The sequence below is a fragment of the Gossypium hirsutum genome, chromosome A06 (genome assembly GCF_007990345.1).
Source record: "Gossypium hirsutum isolate 1008001.06 chromosome A06, Gossypium_hirsutum_v2.1, whole genome shotgun sequence".
Classification (NCBI taxonomy): Eukaryota; Viridiplantae; Streptophyta; class Magnoliopsida; order Malvales; family Malvaceae; genus Gossypium; species Gossypium hirsutum.
Window position 1 is genome coordinate 10226645 of NC_053429.1, and position 13674 is coordinate 10240318.

Consider the following 13674-nt stretch of genomic DNA (forward strand, 5'->3'; position numbering starts at 1 on the left):
AATTCTAATTACATTGAATTTTTAGCTCACCCAAAATTTAATATGTTTGAATAAATTTACTAGTTTTTGTGATTTTATTTTAATTTTCAATATAAATGGAAAAAAAGAGAGAGTTTAAGTTGGAAGGTTGCATGAAAAAAATAATTGACTAGGGAAGAATTTTGATTGGTTGGGAGGAAAGGCCTATATAGTATTTCCATATTAATAGATCTCGTTTCTCATCTCGTCTCGTTTACGGTATTTGATTTGTCTGCTGCTAGCATATTTATTAATTTCATTTTGTTTGTTTCTTAATTTATTTTCTCATCTTTCAAATCCTAACCCTTTTCTCTTCTGTATAAATACTTCACCAGAAACATCAACCCAGAAAAGAGAGAGAGAGAGAGACAGGCGAGACAAACAGCTCTAAAAGGAGAAAAAAAAAGAAAAAGAAAGAAGAGAAAGCAGTAAAACGACCTGCCGTTCTCTTCGCTTTCTCCAAAAATTTCTTCCGATCTGTGCAATTAATCTGGTAAATTTTCATTTCATTCTATATTTTTTTATATACTTTTTTTTTAAAATTTCGGATGATATTATTCGGTTGTTGAATTTTAAGAGTTGGGACTGTAATTTTTTAGGGTTTTTTAGGTTATTTTTTGAAGTATAATTGATTATGAGAAGCTCAGATCTCTTTGTTCTTTTATTATTTTTTTGATTTCTTTTTACAGAATTAGAATCATGTCCTCGCTTAGCAGAGAACTTGTGTTCCTTATACTTCAATTCCTTGATGAGGAGAAATTTAAAGACACTGTTCATAAGTATGCTCTTATCTTTTTACTCTTTTTTATTTTTCTTTTCTTTTCTTCTGTCTTTTTAGAATTTAAAATTTTTAATCTGTTCATGCATTGTTTTGTGTATTTGTTGATTAATATATTTGAATTTAATAGATTGGAGCAAGAGTCGGGGTTTTTCTTCAATTTGAGATATTTTGAGGAAATGGTGACAAATGGAGAATGGGATGAAGTGGAGAAGTATCTTTCAGGGTTTACAAAAGTTGATGATAATAGATATTCCATGAAAATTTTCTTTGAGATTCGAAAACAGAAGTACCTTGAAGCACTGGACAAGTAAGCCCTTTTTTTAAAAGTTCATTTTTGATACGTCTTCTAATTCCGTCCTCTACTTGGTCAGCCTTGTGAGTTGGATTATCAAATTTGCAAGTTAATTTAGTTGTCATTATAAAGCGAATGATAGTAAGTTCATCTGTATTTTCCTGACATAAATGCAGGCGGGATCGCACCAAAGCCGTGGAGATTTTAGTTAAGGACCTAAAAGTGTTTTCAGCTTTTAATGAGGAACTTTTTAAGGAAATTACACATCTGTTGACGTTGGAAAACTTTAGGTACAACTGAAATATTAGTTCTCCTATTCTGCTTGTCTAATATGGCAGAACTTTGTCTTCTTTGTGTTTGTGTTCATGAGATTTGATGGCTTATGTTAATACACAGAGAAAATGAGCAACTATCAAAATATGGAGATACAAAATCTGCTAGGGGTATAATGCTTGCTGAATTAAAGAAGCTAATAGAGGCTAACCCCCTTTTCCGTGATAAGCTTCAGTTTCCTACGTTCAAGAATTCAAGACTGCGGACACTAATAAATCAGAGGTCTCATATTCTGGTGTCTAGATTCTATACCTGATTCCTTCCGTCTGTGAGCTTCCTAACGGTTATTTATTGTCGTTAATGCAGTTTGAACTGGCAGCATCAGCTTTGTAAGAATCCAAGACCTAATCCAGACATAAAAACTCTATTTGTAGACCACAGTTGTGGGCAACCAAATGGTGCTCGAGCTCCATCCCCTGTCACTAATCCTTTAATGAGCGCTGTTCCAAAGGCAGGGGGTTTTCCTCCACTGGGTGCTCATGGTGTAAGTTAATAGAAGTCATAAGTAATTTGGCTGTTTTTGGAGTGTGTATTTCTTTTGACTTCATGTACATGTATTTGCAGCCCTTTCAGCCCACACCTGCTGCTCTTCCAACCTCTCTTGCGGGATGGATGGCTAACCCAACTCCTGTGCCTCATCCTGTGGCTTCTGCTGGACCAATAGGACTTACTGCACCTAACAATGCAGGTGGTTATTGATAGGATGTTTTCATTGACTTCAAAGTGCTTTTGCTTTACTAAGTTATACATTTTTCATGTCGGGGGCTGTTTTGAAGCTATATCTGTATTTAGAATTATGTGGCCTCTGACAGGACATGATACGTGAAACTGTTAGGTAAAGGCATATTTGTTGCTAGTATGTTTTTAAGATGTAAAACCAAGAAACACTGGAAATTTGCCAGAGCATGGAGATTTTAGGATACAGGCTGCATAGTGCTTTTAGTGAAATGCATATCTTGATGGACTATCATCTTACCTTCTATATATTTTAAAAAATGGCAGCTGCAATCTTGAAACGACCTAGAACTCCTCCAACCAATAACCCAGCTCTGGACTACCAGTCAGCAGATTCTGAACATGTTTTGAAGAGATCAAGGCCCTTTGCAATGCCAGACGAGGTATCACATACTAATAATACCCATTGTTCTTGTTCTCAATTAGATTTACCTGATGACCTCTGTGTAAGACATGCATATCAATTTTTTATATCCATCAAATTGTACGGCTTTGAGATGCATGTGATGCAATTTGTTGAGGTTTAGAGGAAATTAATTAATTCATGTAATGATTTAGATTTATATAAAACCTTCTTTTTACACTAAGTTGAAAATTTTTGTTAATTAGTTGCTGCTTTCCTCGTTTTACGTAAATTATGAGTAATCAATGAAATGTGGTATAACAGGGTCCATGAGGCAGAATGAAAAATTTTATTTGCTTTGCTTGGTTTTTGAGTTCCATTCTTGGTTACTTTTACATTTCTGTCATTAATTGCTCATAATTGGTTGCTCTTTATCACCAGAAAGGGAAAAACTGGTAATAGACAATTTATACAGTTTCGACAATTTTGTGGATTTTTGTTGGCTTGTATATCACCTTAAGGGTTTTTCTGCCATTAGTCTTATGGCTGCAATTCTGAGTAGTATGAGGTCTGCTCCATCTTGTAACATAGCATCATCCTTCCACCTTTTGCATGAAATGATATTTAATGAAGGGCATCTGATTAGCTGCTCCTTCAGCAGGTCAATAATCTGCCAGTAACTATTTTGCCTGTTCCATATGCTGGCCAGACCCACGGTCAGAGTTCATACTCACTTGATGACTTGCCCAAGACTGTTGTTATGACTCTAAGTCAGGGGTCTGCTGTCAAGAGCATGGATTTCCATCCAGTACAACAAATTCTACTTCTAGGTGAGCCAACCCACCGTGATATAAAAATTTTCATGCATGCTTAGATTTCATTTCCTCTAAATTGCATACGTTTCTGTATTCTGGTTTTAGCTTCCCTTTCATGTTGTGTGCTAATTGTATTTTCTCTGTATTTGGTTTGTAATTTCAGTGGGAACAAACATCGGTGATATCATGGTGTGGGAAGTAGGTAGTGGTGAAAAGATAGCTCATAAAACTTTTAAGGTCTGGGACCTTTCAGCGTGTTCAATGCCTCTGCAGGTATTTCTTTGTTTCACCTCTTAACAAGATATACTGAACATGAAGTAGTTATTTTGTGCTTCTTAAAATGTAACCTTCTGATTCTCACAGGCATCTTTGGCGAATGATTATACAGTCTCGGTCAACCGTGTTGTGTGGAGCCCTGATGGAGCTCTTTTTGGTAATTCTTGGAGCTATAACAATTGGACTTCTGATAGCCTACTTCTGTACATAGGAGATTTTTTCATGCAAATCAAATACTAGATTTGGGATTTTCTCCCTATTTCAGGTGTTGCATACTCCAAGCATATTGTGCACATATATTCCTACCATGGTGGTGATGATCTACGTAACCGCTTAGAGGTTTGTCTGATCAGTCAATTCGATTAGGCTCATCTAGTTTTAAGTTTCTAATTTAAATTACTTATGTGGCCTCAGACAGGACATGGTGCTTTCTCCTAAATATATTCACTGAAATATTTTTTATTTTAGATTGAGGCTCATGCTGGAAGTGTTAATGATCTCGCGTTCTCCTACCCCAACAAGCAATTGTCTGTTGTCACTTGTGGCGAGGACAGGGTTATTAAGGTTGCTTGTCATCTTTTTATTTTTATAAAATAATCTGACTCCATCTGTTTGATATGGCTTTCTAACAGGCTCACATCTTGTAGGTATGGGATGCAGCTTCTGGGGCCAAACAACATACTTTTGAGGGTCATGAAGCACCTGTCTATTCCATATGCCCTCATCACAAGGAAAATATTCAGGTAAAAAACAGTACCTTGGAGATTGATACTCACTTGTTCTTTAGTTTAGATTTCTTTTCCATTTCAACAGTGAGACCCAAAATCCTAAACCCTGAAAAATGTACACTTATTTTTTTCTTAGTTTACAAAAAAAAGCCAATCATTTGTTTAGGAAACTAAGCTAAAATTTTTTCACCATTTTATCCAAAGAATCTTAACAGATGGAATGCATAGAATTAGATAATTATGCATTTAATGTTATTTATGTTTAATCCAAGTCTGCTTTTAGCTTTTCCTCAATCACTTGTTTTGGAGTGGTTTGTCTTACAATGTTCTGGAGCAGAAAGGCAAACTTTTTTTGCTTGAGTTCTAGCATGAAAACTGCAGTTTCTGTTTGTAAATTCAGTGGCTTTACCTCCAATGACCTCTTCTTTCTGCTTAAGTCATGTTTAAATAAATATAGGAGGGTTGTAAACATAATCTTCACTACGCGACATGGAAAAAATATTTCAAATATTGGGATATTGAGCTTGTTATGGAACCACCACTCCCTTTTGGTTTCTTTCACATTCCTTAAGAACTTATCTACCTTTCTTTTGGGGTTTCTTTTTGGGGGAATTTATACATTTTTAATCATTGGTTTCCTGTAAGTTTCATGTTTATTTTGCTGTCAAGCTTAAAGACTTCCGTTTTCTTCTGTGTTTTCAGTTCATTTTCTCAACAGCAACTGATGGGAAAATAAAGGCATGGTTGTATGATAATATGGGCTCAAGAGTTGACTATAATGCTCCTGGTCAGTCATCCACAGCAATGCAATACAGTGCTGATGGAACAAGGTTCATGTCTTATTTGTACTCCATAATTCTGGTCTTTCTCTTTTGGGGTTGTTCTTTTTCTTTCTAGTCTTTAACAGTAATATTAATCCTTTAATTTATATCTGCCACTTATAGGTTGTTCTCATGCGGGACAAACAAAGAAGGGGAATCATTCTTGGTGGAATGGAATGAAAGTGAAGGAGCTGTCAAGAGGACATATTTTGGTCTTGGAAAGAGACCTGTGGGAGTTGTTCAATTTGACACAACAAAGAATAGGTTCTTGGCTGCTGGTGATGAGTTCTCTGTCAAATTCTGGGACATGGACAATCTTAATCTATTAACAAGTACTCCAGCTGATGGTGGATTGCCGGTACATAAGCGTATGCCTCATTTCATGTTAGGCTGTCTGATGCTTACTCTCCCTACTAACCTTAATTGTTATAACAAAATGCAGCCTTCTCCTTGCATTAGATTTAACAAGGAAGGAACATTGTTAGCTGTTTCAACTGATGATAATGGGGTTAAAATTCTAGCAAACTCAGATGGGGTTAGGTTCCTAAGGACGGTGGAGAATCGTTCATTTGATGCTTCTAGAGTTGCTCCTGCTGCTATAGTAAAGGTAAAAGCTCTTTATATATACAAATACGTACAACTATGCAATCATTTATGCATATTTGTTGTATGAAAATATATTTCCTGAGTGCCTGATTTATGTAATAGGCTCCTAGTGTTGGTCCATTTGGCTCTAACAATGCAACTATTGGAACAACCATTGGTGATCGGGCTGCACCAGTAGCTGCTATAGTTGGAACGGTGAGTTACCTTTCATAATCTTACCCTAAATACATTTGGCAGAAATTTACATAATCTTTTAAATGCAATCTCTAACAAGTAATTTTTGTATGAAACAGTTTATGATCTATTATGATCTAACCTTTGCTGTTTTGTGTCTCTCCAGAACAATGATGCTCGAACTTTGGCTGATATAAAGCCCAGGATTACAGAAGAGTCAGCGGAAAAATCTAGGATCTGGAAACTTACAGAAATTAATGAACCATCACAGTGCCGCTCCTTGAGGCTTCCTGATAGTTTGACAGCAATGAGGGTAAAGCTCAGTCTCTAGTTGTGTAACACTATAGAACTTGGTCATAGTTGTGCCTTAATATGCCTTTTTCTAAAATCAGCTTCTCATGAATAGTTCAATAAGATTTTATCCTCTTCTGTGTGGCAAACAACTATTGTGTTTTTCAGCTATCGTGGTTAATACTTTGGTACCTAAGTTAACTATATAAATATTTGCAGTTTGGTTAGGCTGTGGTTATACTCTTGAGTAGAGTATGATAAATAAACATAAAGAGTGCTCTATTTAATATGGTAATTTTCAATGACTTGATGAATGTAGATGCTTAAAATACCATGAGAGAGTATCGTCTTATGCAGTTAGTGATTTGAAATTTAACGAATTTTTGTTGATAATATGTACTTATTTATTTATAGAAAAAGGACAAGTGATTATTTTTTTTTTTTGCTTGATTTCAGGTTTCAAGACTAATATATACAAATTCTGGAGTTGCCATATTGGCATTAGCGTCTAATGCTGTACACAAGCTCTGGAAATGGCAGAGGAATGATCGCAACGTAACTGGGAAGGTGTTTTAATTTCTTTAACAACTCTTTGCTAGGTCGCATATCTGGTTTCCTAATTCTATTTTTAGTTGATTTTGTTTTCTTATTGTTATTATAAGCTAGATATTAACTAAGTCCTGTCTGTTGTAGGCCACAACTAGTGTAGCACCACAATTATGGCAGCCTTCAAGTGGAATATTGATGACCAATGATATAAGTGATACAAATCCTGAAGATGCTGTTCCATGCTTTGCACTTTCAAAGAATGATTCTTACGTCATGTCGGCTTCAGGGGGTAAAATTTCACTATTCAATATGATGACATTTAAGGTAGGGCATTCTCCACTCATCTCATTCTTTGGACATGATTACATTTTTAGGAAAGCTTTGGATTTTTAGGTTAATAGGCCATTTAAATGGATAAGTGTTCATATTATAGTCATGAAGTTTAAGGAATGCTGATTAATTGAGACTGTTTAGTTGGTTAGATTTTTAGGTTGAAACAGACTGACAATGAGGTTATTTTTTGTGATGATCGTTGTTTGCATAATCTGATTCCATACTTCTTTATATTCATTGTTGTATCTTTGTGCTTTCTTAATATGCAGACAATGACAACGTTCATGCCCCCACCACCAGCAGCTACATTTCTTGCATTTCATCCTCAGGACAATAATATCATCGCCATAGGCATGGATGATTCATCGATCCAAATTTACAATGTTCGGGTGGATGAGGTCCTTTTAATTGACTTAAAACTTCGATGGTTGTTGATACGTAAGTGGAAATTATTTAATTAACTACGTGCTCTATTTTTAACAGGTGAAAACAAAGTTAAAAGGTCATCAGAAAAGAATAACAGGTCTTGCCTTCTCTCATACTCTGAACGTGCTTGTATCTTCGGGAGCCGACAGTCAGGTACAAAATATTAGCTTCTTTCCCACATGCTTGTTGTATCCTAAAGCAGTTCATCCACTTTGAGAAAGCTAGAATAATTGATACTTTGAGATATGGTTAAGCTGAAGTTTAGAGTCATTGGCTTAGATCGGGTTAATCTTGTTAAGGACCATAGGGAAAGCTTGGGTAGGGAATGATTCCATTGAATTTATGCTTGTGAAAACATATTAATTTATTATGCTTATATAAGGTCTTTCCTACTTATTTTGTTGGTAGTTTTATCATATTAAACACTACACAGAACTTCATAGGACTTACCATGAATAGGATGTCTTATAAAAATGATTTTAGCACTTTTTATGGAGTTAACTCTCCGTTTGTCTGCTAATTATTCCACGTTTGTTTTTCTCTACAGCTCTGTGTATGGAGCACAGATGGATGGGAGAAGCAAGCTAGTAAGTTCTTGCAAATCCCAAATGGCCGGGCAGCATCTCCTCATGCGGAGACTCGTGTTCAGTTTCACCTAGATCAGATACATTTGCTGGCAGTTCATGAAACACAGATAGCAATATTTGAAGCACCAAAACTAGAATGCCTAAAGCAGGTGTCTGAGCTTATTTGCTGTATAATATATATTTTCTAGATTTTTATTGCTTACAATCTATGTTTAAATCAAGTGCACTTCAGGAGGTAATTGCATTTAGAATATTTTCATGCATGTATTTAGGAGTGGGCTGGCAATGCCAAATTCAACCTTTTAGAAATCGTTTTGCTGCTAGTACAGTCTGCTATTTGTCAATAGAACCTTTTTTTTATTTTTTTTTGGGGGGGGGGGGGCTAATTTTGAGGTTATTAATATTGTTTTGGAATTGTTTTCTCAAACAGTGGGTCCCTCGAGAAGCCAGCGGTCCAATTACTCATGCAACATACTCCTGTGACAGCCAATCGATATATGTGAGTTTTGAAGATGGAAGTGTTGGTGTGCTTACTGCTTCAACACTCAGATTGAGATGTCGAATTAGTCCCGCAGCATATTTACCTCCAAATCCAAGGTGCTTTTTCTCTTTCTATTTATTAAAACAGTCATAAACACAATTTTGAGTTAATAGTTAATTATCATATCTTGATTCAATCCAATACGTTTTGTGGTGGAAGTTTCTAACAATGCACCTTGAACAGCTTGAGAGTTTTTCCACTTGTCATTGCGGCACACCCATCCGACCCAAATCAATTTGCTTTGGGATTAACAGATGGTGGAGTCCAAATTGTGGAGCCATTGGAGTCGGAAGGAAAATGGGGCACCTCTCCTCCAGCTGAAAATGGTGCTGGACCAAGTACCACATCAGGTGTAACTGGTTCAGAACCTCCCCAGCGGTGACCAGCACACGTGCAGGTATTGATAGAAAGGATATAACCAAAGCATCCATCTCTAGCATGCATTTTTATCATATGCTCCCTGGTGTCATGTTAAAAAGAAATTCTCAAGGGGAAGCTTCAGAAGTATAATGGATTGGTATGAATCGCATGACATCCTTTTTGCAGCCAAGGCATATAGTGTTGATTTCAGGGATTTTGGTGTAAATTTAGGAGATGTTGGCTTAGAGAAGGTGGGTCTGTCTGACTATAGACTTGAAAAAAAAAGAAGCGAAATCAGACAAAATTTCTGTTGGTTTATAACTAGGAATCCTGGCGGGTTTCCCATTATTATTTAGCCTTCTAGAAACTATATTAATTATGTTTATTTTTTTGCTTATGCTTCGGGTTTTTTTTTTTAAATTAAGAAATTGTTTTAACGGCTATTATTTGTCCGTACCGTGTAATATTTGGATGTGACACGAAATATGATACGGAAAAAAAATGATATAAAGACGACACAAACAAATAAGGTGAATTATAGAATGTTTATAAAGTAGTTGAGTTGAGTTGGTATTTCCCTTTAAGTGTGTTTTCATTTCTGATTTATTAATACTATGGATTGAAAGTAATTAAAGTAAAAGTTAAAAAGTCAAATAAAGTAAATCATATGTAAAATAAATAGTGGAAAAGAAGGGAAAAATTTAAATTATTTAAAAAAAAACGCATATTTAAAATTTGTTTTCTTTTACTTTCTTAATAAATTGAACGATATTTATTTTTCCTTACTTTCCTAGTTTATATTATAAAGTCAATCCAAATATAGGCTAATGTAATTTTTATTTCTTAAAATGTTAGTTTTGTGATTTTAATTTTATTAATTTGAATAGTTTAATTTAAATATAATAAAATATAATTTATTCAAATATAATATTTTTTTAAAGTAAAATCAAATTTACAATTTTAAGCCTTAACAATTTATTCTTATATTTTTTATAAGAAACAGATAGAAGGTGGAATCAGTTTGACTTTCAATCTCTTAGTCGGTTGAATTGGATGGTTCAAACAAATACTTATTATAAAAATTATAAATTTTAAAAAGATTAAAATGTTAAATATTAAAATATGAAGAAATTCATATTTACAAAAATTAAAGATAAAAACAGACTGAAGAATTGTTAAAAAAATAAAAATAAAAATTTCATAAAAAAAAGTTAGTTAACTAGAATAATCTTAAATATATAACCATCAACGTAACATCTATTATAAATATGTATTTTTTTATTAGTTAATGTGCGATAATTTCAATATATGATTAGTTGTATTCATAAAAAAATCTCTCTATTGAGCCCACGTGATAATACTAACCATAGGGTTCGACCAAGGTTAACTGGCTCAAAGTATTATTATGTTATCACACAATGATAATTGATAGAGGCGGTAGGTTTTGTTTAAGGACCTTCTCCCATTTAATATTTTAAAAACGATACAAGGTTTTAATTTCAGTTTCAACTAGGAATGATTAAATATGCAAACAAGTACACATAACATGCTTAATCATGTATGTATAGACACGATTCTCAATTTATCAACATTCAATTATTCATAATATTCATAAATACCAAAATTATAATTAAAATCAATCAACTCTATTCGTCCTAAGAAAAAAAAGTAAAATAATTAAAAATTACAATAACTTTTCAAAAGCATTATTTGGGTCTTCTACGTTAAACCCAAACACCTTGAATATCCGAAAAGAACTTGTGCACCAACACCATGATAACCAAAACTAAGAGTGAACAATCTTGTGAGCCCAACAGTTTTTCGTTATTGTTATGAACTCCGCTGATCAGCGATCGCCATTGTCAGATTGTCAATGTAATGTCTCGAGATAAGGCCTAGAAGTTTTGGCCTTGCAAGTGAGGGTTCGCCAAAAGAATATCAGTAAGGAGTTCACTGGAGGTACGGCAAAGCAGTGTACTCCAAATGATGTGGTAAGGGGGTGCGCTAAATTCATTGCAAGTTGTGTTCGCCAATCAAAGTCGAATCATACTTGAATTAAGAAATTAAGATATTGTGTATCTAAGACACTTTTCATGCACGTAACCTTCTTCTAAATCGATTTGGTTTTCCTAAGTCAAGTAGGGCATTCAAAGAATACTAAGACACTTGTTTCCTATAAATACAACCCTTATTCCATGAAAATTCTCTCATCGATTATTCTATTGTCAAGTTTCTGTTCAGAACCAAGTTCGTAGAAACCAAGGTAAGTCTTTGTCCTGTTAGAGTTGATTGTCCAGGAAGTTAGGTTTGCTCGTATATTTGTATATGTTTTGTTTATTTAGTAATTTGTATATATTCATGTATGTATGTTGCGAATCAGTCGGACCATCTACCAACAAAGATAAAGGCAAAACAAAACTCGTTTAAATTTCTCAGCTTTTCAGTGAGTGTTCAGGGTTCATTATTGTGTGCGAATTGCTATATTTTCCAAGAACTTTGGGTTTTTAAACTAAGTCCCAAGAGTAAGCTTTTCTATAAAACTTTGTTTTCAAGTTCTGAGATTCTGTTTTCAAGCTACGTTTTTAAAGTTATTTTTATGCGTGCTCCTATGTGAGTCTAAGTTTTAAGATATGTTTTTATAGTATGATTTTATAAACAGTGTTTACGAGCTTTTATGCGAGATCTATATGAACAAGTGCTTTTATGCGAGCTCCTAATACGAGCTTATATGTTGGATATAATGGCATGCCATAGGATTGTGAGTACTCATATGCAAGTTTCTGATTTAGGTGTTAAGGCCCTAGAACATGTGGAAGGATAAGGGAATGTCGAGCTATGCTCCATTCACAGGGATATGTTGGCGTACAGAAGAGTGTTTAGCTTATCACTACACTTATGAGACATGTTAATGACTCTCTGAGTCACAAGTGAGACACTATAAAGAGATCTGCTTATCCAACAAAAAACAAGTGCAAGTGATTATGAACAAGTTTTTATGAAATTGTTATTAACAACACAAGTATAAGAATAAGAACAAGCACAAGCACAAGCACAAGCAAATGTTTATGTTTTGAGTTTTCCTTTTAGAAACAAGCCAAGTTTTTAAGTATAATTTCTAGTAAAGTACATATGAATCTGTTTCAAAGTTATATGACAAGTATGTAACTGCAAATTGAGTCTCGCACCCTTACATCGAGCCCAGCTCACAAAACAGTTTTCGAACTAAGCTTCTGTTTTAAACACCATATTTCTTAAGGCATGTTTTATCGATTCTTGTATATCACTAAGTTCTCAATGAACTCATCCGCTCCTCTCTTACTTCCCAGGTAAGTAGGTCACGGATGGCAGTGGCGAGGTAGATGATCTAGGAAAGGCTAATTCCTGAACATAAATCTGTGGACCCGGGAAAAAGGCGATAGGTTTATTTGTGTGGGTTTAGTTTTATTAACGTTGCTACTGTTATTAAAACAATTTCCTTAAAGTTTAATTTTATTTTCGCAAAACCTTAAATTAAACCCTTGTTTTTAAATTCTTCTTTTCGGTACAAATAAAGTTTAATGTTCATTATTCCTCCTGGCATATATGCTATGTCATATTATTTTAATTGTAATGACCTGAAATTTATCGGTATCGAAAATCGAGTTTTTGGCCTACTATTTCAGAAAATTGGGTTCATAAATATTTATTAGAAATATTTACGAATGTTAGTTGGGTGATTAATTAGATATTGGCTAGGTGGATTAGCTTGAATTAAGGTTAATTTAGTACAAGGACTAGATTGAATATAGTGTAAAATTTTAATTATAGACTAAAGAAAATTAGAGGGATTAAATTAGTAAATAACCCATAAAAAGGAATAGTGCCAAATGTATGATAAGAATTAAATACAAGTGCAAAAAGTATAATACATACATTTGTAATATATGTATGTATTTACTTATTATTTAAGTAAATAATAATTATTACTAAAATATAATATAATAATAATAAAGCATAAAATAATAATAAAAGAAACAAAAGAAAAAGAAACAGAAGCAATTCGAAAGTGGCAAGGAAGAAAAAGGAAAGAAAAAGAAAAGGGAAATTTAGGGTTTTAAAGCCTCAAGCTTAATTTGGTAAGTCAAATAAGTTCATTTCTTTATAATTTTGATGTTTTTGGAGTTCTAGAGACAAATATTACTTGATGTAAATGGAAATTTTTAAAGTGAGGAGATTTTTAAACATGGGTTATGTTGAACAAATTATTGAATTAGGGATTTAATTGAATAAATATCAAGTTAGAATTGATTAAGGGATTAAATTGTAAAGGAAGCTATAAGTTTTATATTTGAGGGACTAAATTGAAAGAAACTTGAAACTAGGGTCTGACAATGGATATCTAATGTTTAAGGTGAATATGATAGGAAATTGAATAGTAATGAAGTATGAATTGAGTGATAAAAGTAAAAGTGTTAATTAGGATTAAATTGAAAATTCAAGTTTGAATCGAATAAAAATTTAATAATATTTATTGTGAATTATTGTTGTATTAATAGTATAAATTGTTTAATTTCCGTAGCTAACGTAATACCAGAGACATCGACAAAGAAAGGAAAAAAGAAAGTTGACGAGGAGTAATCCGAAAAATTTACGGTTTGTATTTCTATAAACCAAACTTAATAATTA

At 33.7% G+C, this 13674-nt stretch overlaps 1 protein-coding gene across 3 annotated transcripts; it reads left to right on the forward strand.

The window, feature by feature from the left end:
• The first annotated feature begins 225 nt into the window (after nucleotides 1-225).
• LOC107962598 (topless-related protein 4) lies at nucleotides 226-9544 on the forward strand. Of its 3 annotated transcripts, none has more exons than XM_016899045.2 (26): nucleotides 226-511; nucleotides 708-797; nucleotides 927-1106; nucleotides 1268-1381; nucleotides 1488-1646; nucleotides 1731-1908; nucleotides 1989-2112; nucleotides 2427-2542; nucleotides 3164-3332; nucleotides 3481-3590; nucleotides 3681-3750; nucleotides 3859-3932; nucleotides 4062-4157; nucleotides 4241-4336; nucleotides 5024-5151; nucleotides 5266-5500; nucleotides 5585-5749; nucleotides 5851-5943; nucleotides 6089-6235; nucleotides 6670-6780; nucleotides 6907-7086; nucleotides 7365-7493; nucleotides 7579-7674; nucleotides 8069-8257; nucleotides 8539-8705; nucleotides 8833-9544. In XM_016899045.2, exons 2-26 carry the CDS (start codon nucleotides 718-720, stop codon nucleotides 9029-9031), a joined length of 3405 nt encoding a protein of 1134 aa, XP_016754534.2. In that variant the 5' UTR covers nucleotides 226-511; nucleotides 708-717; the 3' UTR covers nucleotides 9032-9544. The 3 variants fall into 3 exon arrangements, with proteins under 3 accessions (XP_016754534.2, XP_016754533.2, XP_016754535.2); XM_016899044.2 differs by having other exon boundaries at nucleotides 279-511; nucleotides 3161-3332; XM_016899046.2 differs by having other exon boundaries at nucleotides 279-511; nucleotides 3212-3332.
• The last annotated feature ends 4130 nt before the right edge of the window (nucleotides 9545-13674 follow it).

Coding starts and splice junctions, on each gene's coding strand:
- LOC107962598 (XM_016899044.2), top strand. CDS start 718: ATGTCCTCGCTTAGCAGAGAACTTGTGTTCCTTATACTTCAATTCCTT. Junction 1,647..1,730: donor CGGACACTAATAAATCAGAG/GTCTCATATTCT, acceptor TCGTTAATGCAG/TTTGAACTGGCAGCATCAGC. Junction 2,113..2,426: donor TACTGCACCTAACAATGCAG/GTGGTTATTGAT, acceptor AAAAAATGGCAG/CTGCAATCTTGAAACGACCT.